The following is a 21,990-nucleotide window of genomic DNA, read 5'->3' on the forward strand; positions in this document are numbered from 1 at the left end:
ATTATCAGATTAATCAACAATTGTAAGAAATAGACTAAATAGCGTTATATTGTTAGATTGTATGCTTACATCGTAAAATAAAATACGACGATTTAACATTCCCGCTCAAACAGCCAAGTGACTGGCGTCTACGATTTATTAAACTAGTAGGTAAACTAATATGACAAAAAAATATTTAAATGTCTTACTTTTAGTTTATTTAACGCTTTGGTTGCTTTTATTGAAAAAAATGCGTGGCCTAGCAAAACGAAATCGCTTATGCTCTTTCTTTTTTTAACAGTCTGTTTTTTTAATCTACTCTAACGTTATGCTTAGGTTAGTTTTAGCAAACAATGAATACAAATTAAACTTAAATAAACATTGATTTAAATAAAGTCATAACAAAACTTGAAAAAGCTAAGAAATACATTGCCAAAGCGTATGTTGGCAGCAGTTGTACCATTGTTACGTCAAAATCTACTTCTACTAGAATGGAGTGAATTTGCGTTTTTAAGCTTTATTTTTAGCTTATTTATAAAAAGTTGAAATATAATTTTTGTTGCTTTATGCTAGGAGAGCATTCCGCGTGTTTTGTTGTAAAAAACAGGCGGAAAAGCTAAGCCCTTCGTTTTTTTTAAACATGCTGCAAAATTCTGTGTTATGCTAAGATAAAATTTTAAAAGCATTTTACCATGTTTTAATTCTTTTTGCACCGTCATAAATACTGAAGTTTTATACCGATTCCTCAAATTTTCGATCATTTCATCTTAATAGCTTATATGCTTTTAACTAGGGTGCTTAAGTAGTTTAATGCATAATAATAATATTAAAGTTATTATTTCCTGAAAAAAAATTTAAAGAATATTTTTTAAATATAAAAAAACTGTTTTTCCTGGTTATTATTTAAATAAAACTGTTTATTTAACTTATAAGCTTAGTTTAATAATAAAATAACATAGGCATGCTTATCTTAACTTCAACTGTTCCCTTAAATTTCTAGGAACGCACTGTTTCTTCAAGGCGCTTTTTGCTTTAAACATTCAACCTTCCCTGCAAGCATTGTAAACTAAATACGCCTAAATCACTTCTAATTACAAAAATTAAAATCCAAAGCGCATTATACTATAGCCTAGAACAGCTTAATCTGCACTTAATGGAATTTCTGGAAAAGCTATTGTTAGGTATTGCAAGTTTTTGTAATTATTATATAACCTGTCATCGCGCGTTCATAAGATAATGTTTATTACCACACGTAAGCTTAAATAGGTGTTAGACTGTTTATGTTATAATAATAAGTTCTTGATGTGTTGGAATTTAATAAAGATTTGTCTATTTTAACAATTCGTACTGGGAGTTTTCAAAGTAACTTAAAGTGCATTCGTTTAGATAAAAATGGAAAAATAAAGTTTTTTTATTGGCTGTAAGCTTCAATATTACAAAACAAAAAATTAAAACCTTAAAAATATAACTATAAAAAAATTTAATTCAAAAATATAAACAAACAAATAAAATATTCTGAAAATAGCAGATTATACCTCAAGTATTTTAAATTTATTTGCAATTTTTTTTCGAAAATTTAATTTTTTTATCCGGCTACCGACTGCATGTCTTCGTCCGGAGTTTTTACTTCCGGTTTGTAAAGTGGGTCACGTGGCTGCATGACGTCATGGATTTGGACGTAGCTCGGATGTTCGGGCGATACCGAGTTGTTCTGCAAAAAGTAACGTCATTTACTTATACATTACGTCATATTCTCGTTTTTATATAAAACAATAAATAAAACGCCAATAACTGTTAAAAGTTGCCTGTGTTAAACATGAGGTCCTGGGTTCGATTCCAACTGCTAGCATGTCGTAGCGCCCTTGAATAAAGCACTATAAACAGTATAACCCCCTACCAAGCTAAAAATTTATCAAATGTAATAAATATATTATCAAAAAATGGCAATTAATATTAAATATTTTGAATACCTGTAAATGTAATTTAAGTAAACCAGGTGCAGTAGAGGAAGCAGTTAACATTCGATGTCGGTTGGCTTGATACTGAACACAAGTTAAAAGTGAATCCATTCCAGCTTTGCCTATTTTGTTTCCTATGTCAAAAAATATTAAATTTAAAAACTAATCCAATATCAGGGGTGGGGATTAAAACACTTTTTTATATTTGTCTATTGTTGATGTAGGAAGGTTGACTTCACAACCTAAACATAGAGTATCTTCAGTTACCCCAAACCAGCCTCTAATTGCTCTTGGCAGTTTTGGATGTTATAGAATATAACTGCCTATAATATAAACTGCTGTTTAATGTTGGCTTAGCAGGAGCTTATACTGTTTATAGCGACTTACTCAAGGGTGCTAAAGTATAAGAGAAGTGGGGATTGAACCCAATACCTCAACTAGTAAAGTCATGTGTTCTGACCACGACACCATGTTGCTGGTACAGTTTTTTTTTGTATAAATCTTTATCCTCGATGTGGGAAAGTCGAATGCGCGACTTAAACATAGAGTAACATAAGTTACTCCGACCCAGTCTCGAGTTGCCTGTGGCAGTTTGGGATATTATAGATTATAATTGCTCAATAATTATACTGCTGATTAAGTGCTGGTTCAGCAGGAGTTCATACCGTTTATAGTGCCTTGCTCAAGGGCGCTACAGCATGAGATCAGTGGGGATTGAACCCACGACCTCATGGTGGTGTTACAAGTGTTCTTACCACTACATCACGCTGCCGGTTGAACTTACTTGACAAATTAAGGTTTATTAGGGTCATGCAGCCGGGTATAAACACTTTTCCCTCCTTGTGTTGAGCATGGGGATCTAACAAAGGGTGCACAAACTCGTGAAAATCACCTCCATCTATCTCTAAGCTAGCACTTGTTAAATTTGTGCGTTTGTTGCCATCTTTTCCAGCTGTACCTCCGGATTTTTTACCTTTTCCACCTTTTGGTGTTTCGCTAGTCATTGATACTAAAAAAAGGAATAATTTTTAAAAATAAGGTTTTATAAGTAGTTTAACATTGTAAAGTTGGCCTTGTAACATCAAGAATAAACTCTTAAAAAAAATTCTTGAGAATATATTGTGATTTTTTTAGAATAACTTTATCGGATATTTTTATTTCTTGTTAGAAAAAGGCCTACTTTATAGCCTAGCATATCATAATTTTATCATATACTAATAATAAATAAATAGTATAATACACTAACTATAAACTTGAAAATATATATTTGACATTTAATAAATAAAACATATATTGTTTATTTGCATAAGCAGAAAATGTTAAAATAAATGAAGCACATAAAATTATTACAAAATCAAGAATAAATCAAAGTACTTACTTCTTGAAGATAATTTTGTCAACTCTGTTAAAAGCAAATCAATAAAAAGATTGGTTAGTAATCACAACAAATAATTATTAGATTTTCGTAATTAATTAGTATGATTGTAAGCAAAAAAGCAATTTTTCTAAGCAGGGTAAAAAGTTGTTTACAATCCACACAACAAATTATTGTAAATAAATGCAAAAGCAGCAAGCAATAAATAAGTTACAAATATTTTTTTAACTTAAGAATTTTTAAAAAATAAAAAAAAACAATAAATAATTTTACATCTTTTTTAATAAAAAAATAATTTTATATTTAAAAAAATTACCCTTTTTTCCTCGCTCTTCTTTTTTGGGGGTCTTTTCCGGTCCTTCCCCTTTTTTACCACCCTCAGGTTTCTTCTTAGATGACCCCCTCGCGGGTTTCGCCATCTGGGATCCACTTCGATTACTGTTTGGGCGATCTTTTGAGTCAGCTCTTCGAGAACCTAATGCCTAAATTTAAAATTGTTTGAAACCCTTTAACTTTTTAACCTCATGTTAGTAGGCCTATTCTTTTTATCATATGTGAAATAATTGGTAAAAATTAAATGCCTATTGCTACAGTTTAATTCTAATATTCATAAAAACTCAATTGATATTAATCAAAGTTCATTAAACGGTTTGAAAAAAAATTTGCATAAATATTTGCAGTTAACAGATTAAATTACGTATAATCCCAATAAACTTTTTAATTTTATGTCTCAAGAAATAAAAAAAAACAGAACAATAGGAGTTAAGTAAAAAAGACTTACAGAGCTTCCTCTTCCTTGTTGAGATAGCAGTCTTCTTCTTTTGACAACCTCTTCGTGAGTTAAAGGGAAACGCTGCAAAACTTTGCTGAAGTGAAGGCAACCCAGGTCTGATATTTGATTGGATGAAAGGGAAAGAGAAAGAAGAATTCGGTTCATTCTTAAACCCTGGACATTTTTTAACAAAATTTAATAGAATAATTTTTAAAAACAATAATTACATTAAATTAAATAAAAAAAATTTACCCTCTATAGTTTTAAACATATTATGTCTATATACAGAAAAAAAATATTAAAAATGGTCAAAACTGGCAAATGAAACTTAAGTCTTTGATAGAGTAACAAATGTAACCCTATGTCTAGGCTGTAAAAAGTTAGCCTTTTACATTGAGGATAAAGAAAAATAACATAATATTTGGCGGATGATATTTACCTGAGCTAAGTGAAATGCTCCCTTGTCCTCGATATGATTAAACGATAAGTTTAAAGTTGTTAAAAGTCTGTTTTGTATTTCAGTGTTCCCAAGTTGTTTTCCCAACATTTCAGCTCCTTTGTCGGTTATGTTATTGTTTCTTAATGAGAGGTGATGTAACCTAAAATTTAAAACATTCATAATTAATCCTTAAATTTTAGACATTTATTTTTTTTTTAACTTTTTTACAAAATTATATATGTAATGGGGCTTAGTGGACATTATATAAATAAATATGTGTGTCGAAATTATAGGCCTATAAAAAAAAAGAACTGCCATTTATGTTGTGCAGTTAAATTATTGCAGGCAAAAATAAGTAGTGAGTTGCAACCCTATTGCACAATTTAAAGTAATGACCGTAGGGCAAGCTATTGACTAGGAGGCATTATTGCCATACTTACCAAAGACTATGACAAATTTTTTTGCTATGAAAATGAAATAAATTTTTAAATAAAAGTACAACAATACAATCTTACGGACTATCTTCACAGATAAACAAATAATAAGGTTCAGTCTCAGGTATTGGATTTCCGTCAAGAACCAAAGTTTTGATGCTAGGTAGGGAAGGTAGAAGAGATGCAAGAGCTCTCAATGAGTGATCATTTAAACCTACATTCCATAAACTAAAATAAACCAAAATTTTTATGCATTTAGTAATTTAAATTTAAATACATTTTATGTCATGAATTTATTTAAATTAAAGAAGATTATAAAGCTATCAAAAACCATATAAAAAAAACTTTAAAAAATGTATATAATAAATTGATATCTACAAAACATAAAAATAATAAATGACCAAAAAAAGACCTATACTTATTTAAAATAAATTTTGTATGCTTACTTTATGCATTGTAGACGGTCTAAAACACAAAGTTTTAAAATTCCAACAACTTTTTCTTCTAATTTCCAACTTCTGATAAAAATTTCTTTGGCATGATTTATTTGAGCTTGTTTAGTTTCTTCAACATCAAAATCAACCTAATTTTAAATAAAAGAAAAATTTAAAAAATGAATAAATTTGGCTTTTATTTTATGCTGTATAACAGCAAAATACTGTTTTCAAATAACAAATAACCTAATTAAGATATATTTCCTGACGTATAAGGTATAACAAAAACATAAGTTTAAATCTGGTAATTTATAAAAAAAGTAAAATATTTAAAATGTTTGAAACCTGAATACTGGGCCTGAAAAATGTGATGTTGTCAATCAAAGAATAAGACGTGGGCGGAGCCTCTTCCTCCACTTTTTCTCCTTCCTCCTCATCTTAAAAAATGTGTTTTATTTTTTTTAGCAAGTTAAAAAAATTATTTTTTTCCAGCAAGATAAAAAATTTAGTTTGTTTTCTTGGTTTTTAATACTAATTTTTTATTTTGACATTTTTTATTTCCAATTCATGTTTTTAACCAAAAATATAAGAAACAAACTTACCAGCTGTTGTTTTGGTGTCTTCTGGTACTGGTGTTCCTGGTCTTTTACCCCTTGGTCTTATTACTGGTGTATGGTCTTTATTTAAACCAGCACGTTGCCATAACTCAGCGAAATCGTCGGGGAAATTTCCAGTGCATGTGTAAGGCTCTGGAGTTACTAAAATCAAAAATTTTTTTAAATTTTATTTTTTAATCAAAAATAGCAATACAGGTAATGACTTGACTGTATTTTTTTACAGTTTTATTTATGCACCCTAACCTACCGTTTTATACCATTTTTTATATCTTTATCCTCAATGTGAAAAGGTCGACTTCACGACCTAAACATAAATTAACTTTAGTTACTCCAACCTAGTCTGAGTTGCCCTTGGCAGTTTGGAACAGTATAGAATATAATTGCCCAAAAGAAAAACTTCTAATAGAGTAAGTGTTGGCTCAACAAGAGTTCATACCGTTTATAGCTGGGAGAATAATTAAGCTTTCCTATTTTTTACTAATGACAACAATATTACAAATATTTTTTTTATCCAAATATTTTTAACTTACAAGAATCATCTCCTCCTCTTGAATTTGCTGAGGTTGGACCTCCTCTCATCGCTTTTTCTACTTTTTTGCCCATCCTTACCTTTTTGGCAACACTAAAAAATAAAAAACTATTGTGAATTATTTGCTAACACTTCTTTTTATTATCAATATCAAAACTGGAAAAGTTTCAAATTTTTAAATATTTTTTCAAAATTTTTAAACTATGAACTTTTTTGCATTTTTTTTGTATTTATCTTTATTCTCGATGTGGGAAGGTCGAATGCGCGACCTAAACATAGAGTAACATTAGTTACTCCGACCTAGTCTGGAGTTGCCCGTGGCAGTTTGGGATATTATGGAGATTATAATTGCCTGGTAACTATGCTGCTGATTAAGTGCTGGCTCAGCAGGAGATTATACCGTTTATAGTGCCTTACTCAAGGACGCTACAGCATGAGAGCAGTGGGGATTGAACCCATGACCCCATGGTGGTGTAGCAGGTGTTCTTACCACTACACCACGCTGTCTGCATTATTTTATAATTATAAATTATTTGTACCTTAGTTTCATTTTAGATGCCTTAGTCTAAACTGATTTTTTAAAAAGGCTGAATAAAAAGCTAAAGTTTACTAAAATTACACTAAAACAATAAAACTTATTATATTACACCTTTTAACTTCACTCATAATCCAATCAACAATAAATATCAGTGATTTTCTGCTTCCTATATCTACTATTTTAAAATACTAGAGTCTACTTATCTTTGTATAAAAAAATTGTAAAAATTAAACAAATCTAAAACAGGCTAAAAATATTTTAAAATCTGAAATATAATATACTTTATAAATACTGTTCAAGTTATTTCTAACATAATCTAACTAAAAATATATCTTTTTTTTACCACTTAAACATCTAGTTCACAATAAAAGTTCTTTTGTATGGTTTAATATACCAGCTATAAAATTGCGCAAAATATTAAGAATAAAAAATAAAACTGTCAACATCCAATTCTATAAATTTTATTAAAAATTGTATTGACATAAACTCCCTTAAATTAAATGTTTATTATCTTCTGAAAATAATAATTACGTAACAATTTAACTACATTATTATTGTTTACGTCTATTTTTCATTCAAATTATTAGATTAATAGAATTTACTAACACCAATCTCTTATTAATAATTAATACAGAGCACATCACACCATTTACATGAATAATTTATAGCTATGGCATTTATTATTTTAAGTATATTTTAATGAAAAGCTTCATACCTTATCGGTTTATTCGGTTACAATACTTATCCTATCCCGCAACAAAACATAATCACAAATCAAAACAAAATCATTCCCCGTAAAAAGTTTACGAGGTTGTTATAGAAACTTATGGTAACCGGATAAACAAAACAAAATTTACCATTCAGTTTTACTATGTTTTACTAGATTATTAGGGTATTTAAAATTAAGAATTTTTATTAGCAAACTAGGTTAAAAAATACAAAATTACATTTCGTATCTTTGAAAAAAACTTACCATAGGTTAAAAAAACTTACCATAAAACTTACCATACCATAACTTCAAAATTAAAGTTATAAAAATTTAATTGTTAAAAAAAATTAGAAAGTATAAATATATTGTTAATAAATGTATTTTTTTGGGCTTTATATTTTTAATAAAAATAATATAAAAATGTGCGCATCCTTCCCGTCACCTGATCGACAATCACTCAACTGAAACGCAATAACATTAAATTGATTTCTATGTGAAACTCACACTTAATTTTTTTAAAAAGTTTTCGTTGTGTTTTAAGTTAAATTTTTATAAAAATGCAGTGCCCTAGAACGCCAGAATCAGTCTCAAAACACAAGGCTTTGTATAAAGCTTCGCCTTCTCCGTTAGCATGGCGTGATACCTACAAACGTAGATGTTCTGATAGGCTTCGTAGCAGTCGTTCTAAACTTCTAGAACGTTACAGAAACGTTGATATCGACGCGCAAACAAAAACTGCCACTGTCGAGGAGGTTATGACTGAAGAATGGGGTAAAATGAAAGCCGAATGCTCAGTGTTAATGAACATGCAGTTAGCAGAGTTTGAAGACGTACAACAAACCATGGAAAACATAAAAAGTGAGCTGCTAGAATGGGAAACAGAAATATGGCTAGAACACGAAAACAAAGGCCTTAACAGCGATATAAACCAACATGATATGAATAATGATGACAAAAATCAAATAATCTGTCCAATTTGCAATGTTAATTACCTTATTATAAGTTTTTCATTAGTAAGTTGCCTATGTGGTTTAAATATTAATACTCAACAAGATTCTATGAGTGTTTGGCATTTAAGGAAGACTTTAGAGCAAGGGGTTTCAACACATTCTGCTTCTTGTAACCAAAGACCAACTTTTGATGTTGTCGAAAATTTTGGATCAAAAAATTTACTAATGACTTGCTTTTCGTGCGATTACATGTATATTGTTATTTAACTTAACAAAAGAAGATGTTTTTGGATAATGCCCTTCTTTAAACTTCTTTACTATTATGTTTACGACAAAATTGGTTTCAGTATTGTTAAAAATAAGTATCAGTTTAAAAAGCGTTCTCACTGTATTCGGTATAGAGTTAAAACAGTGTTCTTTTTATTATTTTTGCCTTAAAAAAGTTCATTTTTTGTAATTTAAATTTAAGTTATTTTTATATGCAGTTCTTGATTAAAACTAAGATGACTGACTTTAAATTAGGTGTGGTTGTTTTATCAACAATTTTGATATTATGTGTAATTCAAACTACTAATGCTGATGATACTTACCAAGACTTAAGGTGCAAATGTACCTGCAGTGAATATGTTAAATATAGGTATCCTGCAAAGGTAATACTAATTGCAATGTGTAAATTAACATAAAATTTGAACTTTCAATTTGCCATACCTACCTTTTTAAAACTTTGAATAATTTAATGTTTTAATTTTGCTCTAATATTAAATATGTACCTAAACTAATTTTGAGCAAAAAATGTTATACCAAATGGTAATTAGTGACTTTGTACAATTTTTAAAACAATTATTATCTTTTTTTTACAGATTTACACAGAAAATGTTTTACATGAAGATTGTAACTGTTTACAAGTAGTTGTTCCCAATATTAACGGAACACAAATTACCAAACGAGATATTGAACCATATTGTTTACATTGCGAGTGTAAATATGAAGTGAGAAGTACCAAAACAATGCAGGTAAAAAAAATAAATAAATTTTTTTCTAAAAAAAAATGCATTGTGATATTATTTAAATAAAATCTAAAACTAAAACACACTAAAAATTTTGGCCTTGCCAATTTAAACACAAATAATAATTTTTCTGATTTGCATCTAACCTTGAAATTTTTTTTTTTTCTAGTTTGTTGTCTATCTTTTTATTGCTTTAATAGCAATCTTAGTAACATACATGATGATAATTTTAATTGGTGACCCAATATATAAAAGTATTTGTGAGGCATGCGGAAACCATCGACCACTCACCGAGGATAACACAGAACTTATGTCACTAGGGGGCTACGAAGGCTCAAGACCGCCGGTAACCGAAAATTTTTTTGTTTTAAATTTATTAAAATTGACTGTATTTTTAAACCTATTAATCTATAATTAACCAACACTAGCAGCTAGCCCGCCCTCTTCTAATTGAGGTAATATGGTAACAACTTTCATTTTATATTTGCCAGCGATAATATATCCCTGCGCACCACAAACACCTTTAATTTGTATGCCTAATAATTGTACATACATAATCTATATATTGTCCAATAAGCTCCATTTTATATAGACGTTGTTTTTGGTATAAGATAATGTTAAAATAAAATTTTTTTATTTTTTAGGAGGCGAAAAACACTGGTAATGTTTTCCAACGTTTTAACCTTGTTCAAAATAAATGGAAAAAACAAGTTCAAGCTCAAAGGTCAAACGTGTTTGATAGACAAGACATACTCCAATAAAAACACAATCTTAAATTTATAAAAATTTTGTAAATCCAATTAATTTACACCCTTCAACACAACATTTTTATCATTTTTGTGCTAAGAAAAATTTGCCAAAATATAACACTGGTATTTTAAAATTCTAGTAGTACATCTAACCAAATGAATTTATTTTTATTCCTAGACTTATTTTTATTATGCCCTTTACAGATTGTGTTAAAATTTTTGTTGTTGTGTTTTTCTGTGTTTTTGTGCAATAAAAAACTTTATTTAAAAACTTGTTATATTTACGCAATTGTAAGATGGTTTTTCAATAGGAAACTAAGTACTAAAAATTAAAGCATGTATAAGCCCGAGAAAAACGTCTATTTTAAGTACAAAATATACCATGAATGGCAATAATTAATCAAAAACGGCGTTTGTACAACAGATGCGTTTTGAATTGCGCTAACAATGGCCTTGTGACGTAACAGCTATCGGTTATGAGCGAACAAACACTTCAACGAAAAACAATGAACTCAAAATACACAAAACGATGTACAGTAGAAACATAATTTTTCAATTTAAAAATTTTAGTAATTTTTTAGTGAATATTAAAATAAAAGGAAAAACTTACGATTGAAATGATATTTTCCTTTCACTTTTGCATCCATTTGGTAATTTTTTCGATAACATTTCGCTCTGTCACACATACGAAATCTAAACTTAACCTACAAAAACTAAAATAAACTGACACGTCAATTTTTGATTACAAGTCTAATTTCCGCAAAGTTTTGTGATTAAGGCTGCAATTTTAAGTTCTTTTTTAACATATCTTTTTAAACACACTTGCATTTTTTGAAACAAGTAACTTAAAATGTTGTTACGCTATGCTGAATGTATTGCCAATATTCAGTAAAATGCCATAGGCCTATAGTACCTTAAAAATGCAGACCAATTTCAAGTTTAAAGCTCGCATCTTGTTGTTTTAAACCATTATTAATAACCTACTACAATAACTAGACTGTGCTTTAAACTAAGCCTTTTAAACGATTCACAATAACCAAAAAGCGAACTTTTGCTGAGCCCCACTTTAGGCAAAAATACAAGGCGATCAGCTGTTTGTTTTGGCCAAAATTTTTATGTGTACATTTGTTAGGTTTTTACCATGATTGGCCAATATATTGTTGTATTAATATTTCTATCTTTATTGGTGCTGTCAATAAAAAGATTATTCTATTGACGAAAAGTTAATTCAATGAGCCTATAACAACTTTTGTGGTTTATTAAAATACTTATTATCTGACTTTAGTTGCCATTCAATAGATTACGTTGAATTCAAAAATGTTAAATTCACAATGTCATCTTTTTTTAAAAAAAATTGTTTAAAATCTGATTAAATGTTTAAAGTGATGGAATTTTCTTTATTAAGAGTTTCAAAAGTTTACAAAAGTTTATATAAAAATTTGACGTCACAATTCTATACAACACACACCAATGTTTAAACTTCGCATTTCATCGTTGTTGTCAAAATATCAAAATCCCGATTTATAAGGACACATAAACAAGCAAGGAGCGTACACCTATGATAAGATATTAATCAGGTCTAACAACATACGTGTATCAGTACCACAAAAACGTTAGTACATTTAGGGATTTGTAAATTACAGAAAAATGTCACTAATTATACTCTTTTTTTATACTTTTCGTTGACGTTTCGAAATTTTTTTGGTATTTATAGAAATGTATGTATTATTCACGTTTTTAATTTGTGTAAAAATGTCATTTAACGCCTAATGCCTTAGGCTCCTGGCATGGTTATATAGGGTATCTTAACTTTAATCAACTAAACTCTCAGTCCTACACAAAACATTTTACATAATCCAAGAAAGTTCTTAGTATGAGAAACAGAGAAATGATTTTAAGTTAGTAAAAAAAAATTCGGCAAAAAATTTAAAAAAAAACATTTTAAGAGAAAGTAATTAGTTTATTAAAAAAGCAAAGATAATTTAAAAAAAAAGTTTGAAATTTTTTTGTCAAATCAAGACATTTAAAAACAAAAAAAACAAACTAATTAACTCCTTAAAGAAAAACCAGGACAAGATTTTGGCAATGTTGGAATTCAAGTTACCCAGGGCAACACAATTACGTGACTCTTCCCTGGTCACGTGATGTTGTTCTGGTCACGTGACTTACCGAAGGAGTCGATTTTCAGCGCTTTGGGCAATTCCGCTGAAGATTTATGCGAAAGACAAGATAACAAAATCCACCCTTAAGTCACGACAAAGCGACTTAATACAGTTCATGTTCACACAATAAGTATGAGCCAAGAGGTAAAGGTTTCTTTATCATAGCATTAACATGTTAAACAAGTTATATGGGTTATAGTCCAATACTGATATTGCAAAAAAACTATTTGTTTAAATACTGAATGCGAAGATTAGTTTTTTAACAAGTTACATTAACCTATTTATAGAATATATGTAACCAACAGTAAACTAAAGAATTTGAGACATCAGATAGCAAAGTCTGTATTTCTATAACTTATATAAGCTAATTTAAACAAAATTCAGCATTTTTAAGTTGAACTTCGATCTATCTATAGACAGGAATTTTCTATGAACGAATATTTGTGGTATGTATACAGATCTACAAAAGCACAAACATGTTTTAAAATATAATCATTATTTTGTTTTTAAAGCCAGCAAGCAAGGTTGGGCAAATTGTTAAATATTACTGTACATTAATACCGCATGTTTTTGCAATGAAAAAGGTTTTAGGGAAATAAACATAGAAATCGTAATAATGCGGTTACCACGAAAATGAAAAATGTTTGTGTCACGTGACAGCTCGCTCAGCTGGCTGTGTGATTGACAGCTAGTTGTACGAGGTGACCACGTGACTAGAAATCTATCAACTTATAAAATCATTAAAATATTTTTTATAAAATTTGTTACCTTTTTGGCTAAATAATGAAATGCGAGGCCTATTAGACTTTGCTGTTAAGTTTTCCAATGCATTTTTTCAAGCGATTGTATTTTGTTACGTTTTTATCAATTTTGAATCGAAGCAAAAAAATGTAGCCTACTACATAGTACATATAATTAACACTTGTACAAAATAAAGATTAAAGTGGTTTAAAAATTGTCATTTGAAATTTTACTACACCAAAATTTGGGTAAAAATAACAAAGTTAACACTATGGGCACCGCAAATAAGTTGCATAGAAAATAACAGGACAAATGCAAATACATTATTATATAGACTTTAAATCTGAGTAAATTATTTTATATGAAACTATAACACATTGCTTCGGTAAACAGTTGAATGATACATAATTCAAACGCGCGCGCATAAAACTCTTTACCTTTTTGTGTAAATTTTACCGCTTAACGAAGTACAAAAAAATGCCGCTCGTTCTTAAAAGGTTACCGCAATCAGGAAATATTTAATGACCTAATATCCTGTGACGTCATGCAGAAAAATGCCGTTTATTTCCTACACAAGCCTGTGTTTGGTATTTGAATAAATTAAACAGTTAAAATACTGGGTTAATTGCTTAAACAGGCGACTTATTAAGACTATTGGACTATATATCCATTATTTCCTAATATTATTTAAGTTATGTCTAGTTGCATATATGCCAAATAAAAAAAATAACTTAACATTAACTAAAAATCGCAAATTATTCCAAATTAAAAAATGGAAATTATGAGAAAATAAAACTCAACTAAAATTCTTGTTTTTTGCGTTTTCCTCTTTTTAAGTAAATTAAAAAGCAACTAAAATGTGTGGAAAAAAATCAAAACAAAATGTTTTTTCTCTGAGTACAACAAAAATCTTTTAATGAAAAAGAACACAGGGTTAGAATAATGACAACAAAAAAACGCCTAGACTCCATTAAAATGAAAATACAGGGTGCGAAAATAAATACTACATAGGGCTCGAAAATGAAAAAGGGCCTTAACTTATTTAAATATATCGACACAAAAATTAAGTAACACAACGTTAAAAATTATAACTCATGCAATGTAAACACAATTTTGAACTTCTTTTAGAAGATTTAACGAAAAAAAAAAAATTTTTTTTCGAAAACATAAAAAGGAATTTTTTTTCTAATGAAAAACTTTTTTTAATGGGGGCGCCCGATTGTGAATAAACAAACGAGATTTGTGACGTCACAATATATGGGAATGTGCGTAGGTTAAATGTTAAATACTATTGCACAAGAAACAAATAGGAATTTAAAGGTTAAATTTCAATTTTTTTGCTAAATTACATTTTTTGCGACCAAATCTTGGTCTAATAGGTTTAATTAAGCTACGAATTGCCGCGTAAAAATTCAAAAAAATAACTAAAAAGTACAAGCAAAAAAAGGAAAAACTATGAAAACGTAAAACAGCTCAAAACGCCAAACGAAAAAAAAAATAAAAACCCAAAAAAGGTTTAACAAAATAAAACGTAGAATGAAGAATAAAACTTCGACTTAGACACAAAAAAAGGAAAAAAAATTAACCAAAAAAAGAACAAAAAATTAAAATCGTAAAACGAAAAAAGGAAAAACGAACAAAAAATGTTTTTCATGACATAACATAAAACCAAGACAATAAATGAAAAAAAAACAACAACAAAAGTATCAATCAAGGCTTTGTGACGTCACTGTTAAATTTAGGCAATCAATAATTGACAGGTTCAAAGAATTACGGCACGTTGTGACGTAATAATCGATAACGGTGTCTGATGAAAACACCTAATTTGTGCAAAAAGGGATTTTTTTTTGAAGTCGCGTCAATGCTAACTTGATTACAAGAAAAAATCAACTTCTTAAGGCTAAGCTTTTAAAAGAAAAAGGCTTCCAAATCAAAATACACAAAGGCCTTTAGGCAATGGGAACAAAAAAATGAGAATAAATTAATGACAACACTGAAAAAATTTCCTTCATGCAAAAACGATTTTTTTTCGGTAGAAACTTTTTTGAACTTGATTTGATTGTTTTATCGCGCAGAGAAAAGAAATTTTTAATGCAAAAATTTGACCTGTTTGGCAGTCTTAAATGAAACCTACATGAAAACAAAAAGAAAAATTAATGAAAATTAAAAAATGATTTCATTTAAGTCAAGATTTTTAACACATATACCTTAAGGATTTTTTTGCCATATGCCAAAAAGAATTCATCAAAATTAAAAATTTGCATAAAATTTTAAGATTTTTGCATAACTCAAATAACGCTTCAAACTTACAAAAAAAAATTAAGTTTAAAAACTAAAAATATGACTTATTTATTTTCCCATGCAAAAATTAAATTTTTTACACAAAAAAAATTAAATTCAAAACTTTAAAAAAAATCAGGGAGGGGGGTCTAAAAAATTTGGCCAAAAAGGAATTTTGAAATTGGATTTTTGCAACTTGCATTATTTTTATTATCCTTTCCATTAAGAAATTACGTCGAAACGCACTTGTAAGACTCTGTCGCCCAATTTGTATCCGTTTAAACTGCAAACTGCCATGAATGCTTCCTCATAATTTGTCATCGTCACAAAACCATATCCTTTGCACTTTTGAGTCTGAAAATCTCGGATCACCTAAAAAATAAGAAATTATTTAAAAAAAAATTTTTAAAGCCATTTTTGATAAAAAAAAAAATTATATATTTAATCAATTAAAAAAGTTAATAAAAATTAACAAAGTAGCAAAACAAAATAAAAACTTTAAGTCTTACTTTTACACTTGTCACTGCACCGAATGGACCAAAAAGTTGCCACAAAATACTTTCATCTGTCTCGGGTGCTAAGTTATAAACAAAAATACAAATCCCAAAATTCGTTGATTGACCAATCACAGACGAGCTAGATTGGGTTGTGCCAGTTGAATTGACCCCCATTGAGGTCAAAAGGTCAGGGGCCAAAGGGGAATACCTGGGGTCAAGACTTAGCTCAGTTTTAAGAACGGGTTTATTTTTGATTTATTTTTCAAAAATAAAATTTAGAAATCAAAGCTTTAAAAAAACTAAATAATAGTTTAAGTTTAAAATTTAGGCATGCATTACTAATTTTAAACAAAAATCTTTACTTAAAATTATTTAAAGATTAAAAAAAGTGAAAATTAAACAAATTAAATTTGCCAAAAATTTGTGTTAATAAAAAAATCAAATTCGCTTTTTTAAAATTTCCGATCATGCTGTTAAAAAATCCACACCCCATGCAAAATGTTACAAACCAATTATTTTTACGAGGCATTCGAAAAAGTGCGACAAATAAAATTAAAAAAAAACTTTTTTACGCAGATCGTAACTTAAAAACGCGAAGTATTCCGTTTAAATATCGTCCTCTGGTTATTAAGACCAGCATGCTAAAAAAATTAACATCGACATTTTGTACAAGGGAAAAAAATAAAGGCGCAATATACTAATAAGACACTAAACGATATAAAAACTAAGGAACTAATTTACATTTCACAATGCCCTGAAATAGTTGTAATAATAATTTCAACCAATGATAATAATCATCATAATTACACAAACAAAAAAAAGTAACCTAGCAAAAATATTTTGCCGACATACACTATAAACTAAAAATATAATAATTACGCGAACGTCGGAATAAAATAAGAGCTAACAACGCTTGTTGTTAAATTTTCACTGTAAATAATATTGGTTCCCTACTCTGGTCACTAACCACTGCGGGGTTGAAGATCCTGTCGTCGTGGCAACCGAGTCATCACTTTTTTGTACCTCTTCACTCAGAGTATTTGTTACCGTGGTAACAGGGGCGGTTACACCTGTTGAAGCTGCACCCGTTGGTAAGGGGGTTCCCGCAATTTGGGGGTGAGCAATTGTGGGTAACACCCCTTGGGTTGCAGTGGGGATTGTAAATGCATGGCTTGATAACACCCCTAAGTTTGTTGCAGCCCCTGCTTGGGGTAATTGAGTCATTGGTAAAACCCCATAATTAGCAGAAGTCCCTGGTGTCAAAGAGGGTAATACCCCAACCCGAGGCATTGGGGTTGCAGATAAAGGGATTTGATATGCAGTGGGATATGGGCCCAATGCTTGGAGGGTTGACATAGGGTCAACTGGGGTTAAACCTGTGGGTAAGTATGAAGCGGGTTGTAGATATTCGGCACCAGATGGGGCTAGTTGAAGAGTGGGGGTTGTAGCTTGTAGACCAGCGGCAGTTATGATTTGTGCTCCTCTTACTTCGGGATAAGGGGTAGTTCTGGGGTCATGAAAATTGAAATAAAAATTGCGCAAAAAAAAAATTTAATTATTTTAAAAATATTAGATTCAATCAAATTAGTTTGTAATGACAGCACACATGTTGTAAAACTAAAGGGGAACTTGTTTTAATGTTTAATGCTTTTACTAGACTAACAACTCGCGTTTTAAACCCGATACTCATTAATTATTTAAACAAAAACGCAAAGGTTTGCTAAACAACAAAGACGCACCACCTGTTTTTGCCCAGCTTCTTGCAAGCGACTTCAATTTTTTCTTCACCACAAATACAAAGATTTATGTCAACTAGAAACTTAGGGCGAAAAAAAATCCGTTTTTTTAAATCATAAAATAATCTAACCAAAATTTTTTTTGTGTGTTTTTAAAAAAAAGGGAACAAAATGAACTCAACGAAATTATAAAGTGCTCAATAAATTGTGTTCTGTGTAAAAAACTACTTTAAAAAAAATAAAAAAAAACAAAAACTTGGAATTAAAAAAAATTTGGCGGAACTTGTGTTTTTTAGAATCAGAATCAAAACGAAAACAACCAAGTGACAACATGTAGTAATACGTTACTACATTTAAAATCAAGAGTGCTTTAAAATATAAAAAAACACAACATTTAACCAAAGTGACTTCTTTGATACCTTTTTACACCTAGTCCCATATTAACATTAGACAGAAGGTCATTGACGCCGGTCCTGCAAATATTACAATAGATATCAACTATGTCGCGACTTAACAATTTTAACCGGTTTTAGTTTAGAGCAGAAATTAATTAATTTTTTTAGTGATTTTAACATTTTAATTCATAAAATGCTTGTTTCAAGAATTAATTTATGAAAGTTCTAATCATGAAGTGTTATTGTTTGTCAACTACCATGCATTAAAATACAAACTAGTTTCAAGTAATTTTCAAGTGAGAATTGAAATGTAATTAGCGGCAATTCAGGATTAGTTAAAATAAAAGCAATGTTTCTTCAACAAAATTTACAAAAAAACTTTGCAAAACTTCAAATATTTTAAAATTGTCTGAAAAATTTTTTTTTTAAAGAAACATTGGTTTTATTATTATATATTTGATCTCAAGCTAAGCAAGTTGCTAAACACAATTAACCTACTACTAATCACCACAAACCTACTAATTACCATTATAAGAGTTCTGACTTTAACATAGTGTCCACATTCTAAGAACATCATCAAGTTAAAAAATGTTAAGTTTAAATATTCAATAATTTATAAATGTGTATATGTAAATTTTCTTTTAATATCCTAAAATTGTTTTCTTTTAAGAAGTTTCCATCAGTCTTGGCTTACAATGAAATAAGGGCAAAATTAAAAGTTCTAATCCAACAAAAAATTACTTTAAAAATTATTTAGACCAGACATCTACAAGTATAAATTTTTTCTAGAACTTACATAACTTGAACACATTCTATTCTACAACAAAAATGGCACCACAAAATACCTGAAACTACGTGTTTGATGATACAAAGGTCCCCCTGTCGATGTAGCAAGTCGTCTAGTTGGTGATGCTGCCGCATATAATGACTGTAAAACTTGCTGGTTCTTCTGGGATGGATTGTTGGCAAATTTAACGGTGACCGGGTCCTTTGCCCCGGGTGGTACTGTTCCATTCAAGGCCGAGATCGCGTTTTCGGCTTCAGGACGTTTGTCATATCGCACAAAACCAACACCACGCGACATGCCTAGTTGTTTTGGTTAAATTTAATGAACATTTGTAATTATTTTTAATGAAAAGAAATGTTGTGTAAATAAGTAAAAAAACTAACAATAAACTACAAAAACCAGTTTTATAATTTTAACTTCTACATATACATTACTGCTATCTATTAAATTTAAATTATAACTAAACCAAGCTAAATTTTTTACTTATATAGAAAATGAAGCAATTAAAAAACTTTTTTTCGAATTGCAAAAATTTAAAGTAGATTACTAGATTCTTTATCAAATCAGGCTAATTTACTTACCTGTACTTGGATCAACTAGTATTCTTGAAGTGATAATTCTTCCATAAGGGTGAAAAATTCTCTGTAAATCCTCCTGGGTCATGCATTTGCTTAACCCACTCACATACAAGTTTGCATCTTTGATTAGAGGCGTGCTAGGTCGTGCAAAAGATACCTGGTCAAAAATATTTTTAAGTTGAAATATTTACTCTCTTAAGTATGTTACCAGGATTTTATGTCTAATTGTTATAAAGTTCTGCAAATAACTCCACTCCTTTTATGCTAAAAAAAGCAAAATGACAGGGTAATGATTAAGAAACTTGTTTAACAATACAATATCCAAAACTGTTAAATGCAGCCTAAGTCCTGAGTGGGGCAACAAATGTTACTGCATGTGTAAACTGAAAAGTGTGTTTTTTCAATAAAATATTAAGTAAATAACACTGTATAACTGGTATACTATTATTTATATTTTAAATTATTAAAAAAAATATTAAAACTAAAAAAAAGTAATAGTAAAATCAATAATTCATATCCATTCTAAAACTTAACCTTTATGTATAGGCTTATTACAAAAGCAGAATATTACCTTAATAGTTTTTTGTTGCATACGCAAGGCATTTAAAGAATTGATTGCCTTTTCAGCATCAGAGCATTTTACATAATTTACAAATCCGTATCCAAGACTTTGTCCTATTAAAAAAAAGTTAAATAGAATATAATTAATAAAAACTTATAGTTGAATTAAAAATATTTTAAACAAGAATTAAGCAATTACGTAAAATAATTCAATAATATTAAACTAAAATTATAAATAATTCATTTTCTACAATCCATTCGTATAAAATATTTATTGAAGTCCCTTTAAATAAAAAATGGCAAAAAAGTTAAAAAATCTGTAGGTATATATATACACAAAAAATAGTATAAAATTAATACAAAATTAGCAATTATATCTATTATAAACTTTTTTTTGAAGTAGGAATAAAAAATGTTATGAAAAAAATAGTTAATCACTTTTACCTGTAAGCTTATCTCTTATTAATTTACATGATTCCAACTCTCCGATCGAGCTGAACAAATTTCTTAAGTCCTCTTGCGTCATTGCTTGTGGAAGATAATTAATAATAAGATTTGTTTTCGATTCATCATTTGCTGACAAGGTGTTAAGGTTGGCAAGGCTGTTGTTTAAGTTATTGCCGTTCATTGCTAGAAAATTGTTTTAAATTTTTATATAAAACTATATATATACATTTATTGGAATTATTTTGCTTTTATAATTTTGTTAATTTAATATTTCACAGGTTTATACTTAATTTGAATTGAGACCCAATTTAATTTTTTTATTCAAGATTTAAAAATAAAAAACCTAGACTATAATAACATTTCTAACACCCAAAAGACTTCATTACAAAAATTAATTCGTTTCCCAAAAAATAAAAAATAAATAATACTATTTAATTTCAATTCTTTTGCCAGTAAATATTAACTACGATTTAAATGCAATTACTATAGTTACAAAAGTACTGTTTAAATATATTTTAGCAATAATTTTAACTTAAACTAAATTCTTTTAATTCTTACATGTTGAATATGAAGATACAGGCGAAACATTTTGATTTGAAAGAAGACTTGTTGAAGTTGAAGAAGTTAGTTGAGAGTTAGTTAAACCGAGAACGTGATTACTTACATTCATGTTCAGAGACTCAACCAATGAATTTGTACCATGGATTGCTAGGTTGTTCATTATGTCTAAAACACAATTTTGGTTAGAGTTTGTTTTATTTTAGTTATTGTTTATAAAAAAAAATTTTTTACTGATTTTTTTAACTTAGAATATTAGGTCATTTAATCTATTTTAATTGCAATTTGAAAATTGACTTCTTTATTTAAAATTATTTACATTACTAAATATATAGGCAATCAATTAGCCTGAAATAGCATATACATTTTAAATAAAACCTTTAAAAAATTGCTTTAATTATTTTAAACACAAAACATTTTTTTTTAAACAAATAAAATTATTTTTTCCACTTACCATTCCCAAAATAAAACTTCTACATCAATCGTTGGATTTTAATAATATATTATTAACTTAAAAAATTAAAGATTTTATACACACAGAACTACAGTTAATAAATCAAAATCCCCAACTAAAATTTTGAAAAATATTTTATCACTAATTTCGGCAATACGCAAAAAACCTGACTACTTAAAAGTTATTATACCCAATTAAATGCTACCCTTAATTAAAATACGCGCATAAGTTTCATATAATGACCAATTTAAGTGTGAAAATGCGAAAAACACACGTTTTTACTAAATGCAATCTGTTTACGGGA

At 28.8% G+C, this 21,990-nt stretch overlaps 5 protein-coding genes across 9 annotated transcripts; 2 read left to right on the plus strand and 3 right to left on the minus strand.

Annotated features, from left to right (window-relative positions):
• Positions 1-1,374: 1,374 nt before the first annotated feature.
• Positions 1,375-11,194, minus strand: LOC145745618 (leucine-rich repeat-containing protein 71-like). 4 transcript variants are annotated; one of them, XM_082563742.1, is made up of 13 exons: positions 11,101-11,194; positions 6,539-6,630; positions 5,994-6,149; positions 5,737-5,828; positions 5,404-5,540; positions 5,039-5,185; positions 4,524-4,683; positions 4,094-4,258; positions 3,629-3,794; positions 3,316-3,339; positions 2,722-2,946; positions 1,950-2,071; positions 1,375-1,690 (listed from the first exon to the last, which is right to left on the minus strand). In XM_082563742.1, the coding sequence occupies exons 1-13, from the start codon at positions 11,157-11,159 to the stop codon at positions 1,565-1,567; spliced, it is 1,671 nt and encodes a 556-aa protein (XP_082419868.1). In that variant the 5' UTR covers positions 11,160-11,194; the 3' UTR covers positions 1,375-1,564. The 4 variants fall into 4 exon arrangements, with proteins under 4 accessions (XP_082419868.1, XP_082419872.1, XP_082419871.1 ...); XM_082563746.1 differs by lacking the exon at positions 11,101-11,194 and adding an exon at positions 7,791-7,837; XM_082563745.1 differs by lacking the exon at positions 11,101-11,194 and adding an exon at positions 7,077-7,118.
• Positions 8,284-9,219, plus strand: LOC145745076 (RPA-interacting protein B-like). The gene has a single exon (XM_082563065.1). The coding sequence runs from the start codon at positions 8,342-8,344 to the stop codon at positions 8,999-9,001; it is 660 nt and encodes a 219-aa protein (XP_082419191.1). The 5' UTR covers positions 8,284-8,341; the 3' UTR covers positions 9,002-9,219.
• On the plus strand, positions 9,068-10,754 carry LOC145745078 (proton-transporting V-type ATPase complex assembly regulator TMEM9-like). The gene is made up of 4 exons (XM_082563066.1): positions 9,068-9,384; positions 9,595-9,747; positions 9,911-10,087; positions 10,386-10,754. Exons 1-4 carry the CDS (start codon positions 9,214-9,216, stop codon positions 10,500-10,502), a joined length of 618 nt encoding a protein of 205 aa, XP_082419192.1. The 5' UTR covers positions 9,068-9,213; the 3' UTR covers positions 10,503-10,754.
• Positions 11,195-13,276: 2,082 nt separating the features above from the next.
• On the minus strand, positions 13,277-16,348 carry LOC145745137 (ELAV-like protein 3). Its single transcript, XM_082563133.1, has 3 exons — positions 16,183-16,348; positions 15,920-16,045; positions 13,277-15,523 (listed from the first exon to the last, which is right to left on the minus strand). The coding sequence occupies exons 1-3, from the start codon at positions 16,342-16,344 to the stop codon at positions 15,482-15,484; spliced, it is 330 nt and encodes a 109-aa protein (XP_082419259.1). The 5' UTR covers positions 16,345-16,348; the 3' UTR covers positions 13,277-15,481.
• A 731-nt stretch (positions 16,349-17,079) lies between these two features.
• On the minus strand, positions 17,080-21,900 carry LOC145745136 (uncharacterized). 2 transcript variants are annotated; one of them, XM_082563131.1, is made up of 8 exons: positions 21,687-21,900; positions 21,233-21,400; positions 20,672-20,857; positions 20,238-20,341; positions 19,670-19,823; positions 19,147-19,387; positions 18,326-18,379; positions 17,080-17,677 (listed from the first exon to the last, which is right to left on the minus strand). In XM_082563131.1, exons 2-8 carry the CDS (start codon positions 21,393-21,395, stop codon positions 17,098-17,100), a joined length of 1,482 nt encoding a protein of 493 aa, XP_082419257.1. In that variant the 5' UTR covers positions 21,396-21,400; positions 21,687-21,900; the 3' UTR covers positions 17,080-17,097. The 2 variants fall into 2 exon arrangements, with proteins under 2 accessions (XP_082419257.1, XP_082419258.1); XM_082563132.1 differs by lacking the exon at positions 18,326-18,379 and having other exon boundaries at positions 21,687-21,898.
• Positions 21,901-21,990: the final 90 nt, after the last annotated feature.

Source organism: Corella eumyota, chromosome 3 (genome assembly GCF_963082875.1).
Source record: "Corella eumyota chromosome 3, kaCorEumy4.1, whole genome shotgun sequence".
Lineage (NCBI taxonomy): Eukaryota > Metazoa > Chordata > Ascidiacea > Phlebobranchia > Corellidae > Corella > Corella eumyota.

Coding starts and splice junctions, on each gene's coding strand:
- LOC145745076 (XM_082563065.1), top strand. CDS start 8,342: ATGCAGTGCCCTAGAACGCCAGAATCAGTCTCAAAACACAAGGCTTTG.
- LOC145745078 (XM_082563066.1), top strand. CDS start 9,214: ATGCAGTTCTTGATTAAAACTAAGATGACTGACTTTAAATTAGGTGTG. Junction 9,385..9,594: donor AATATAGGTATCCTGCAAAG/GTAATACTAATT, acceptor TTTTTTTTACAG/ATTTACACAGAAAATGTTTT. Junction 9,748..9,910: donor GAAGTACCAAAACAATGCAG/GTAAAAAAAATA, acceptor TTTTTTTTCTAG/TTTGTTGTCTATCTTTTTAT.
- LOC145745618 (XM_082563742.1), bottom strand. CDS start 11,159: ATGTTATCGAAAAAATTACCAAATGGATGCAAAAGTGAAAGGAAAATA. Junction 3,795..4,093: donor AACAAGGAAGAGGAAGCTCT/GTAAGTCTTTTT, acceptor TTTTAAATTTAG/GCATTAGGTTCTCGAAGAGC. Junction 2,072..2,721: donor AATAAACCTTAATTTGTCAA/GTAAGTTCAACC, acceptor TTTTTGACATAG/GAAACAAAATAGGCAAAGCT.
- LOC145745137 (XM_082563133.1), bottom strand. CDS start 16,344: ATGGGGGTCAATTCAACTGGCACAACCCAATCTAGCTCGTCTGTGATT. Junction 16,046..16,182: donor GTGCAGTGACAAGTGTAAAA/GTAAGACTTAAA, acceptor CTTATTTTTTAG/GTGATCCGAGATTTTCAGAC. Junction 15,524..15,919: donor TGGGCGACAGAGTCTTACAA/GTGCGTTTCGAC, acceptor GTTTTCATGTAG/GTTTCATTTAAGACTGCCAA.
- LOC145745136 (XM_082563131.1), bottom strand. CDS start 21,395: ATGAACAACCTAGCAATCCATGGTACAAATTCATTGGTTGAGTCTCTG. Junction 20,858..21,232: donor TGTATCTTCATATTCAACAT/GTAAGAATTAAA, acceptor ACAATTTTCTAG/CAATGAACGGCAATAACTTA. Junction 18,380..19,146: donor CATCAAACACGTAGTTTCAG/GTATTTTGTGGT, acceptor TAATATTTGCAG/GACCGGCGTCAATGACCTTC.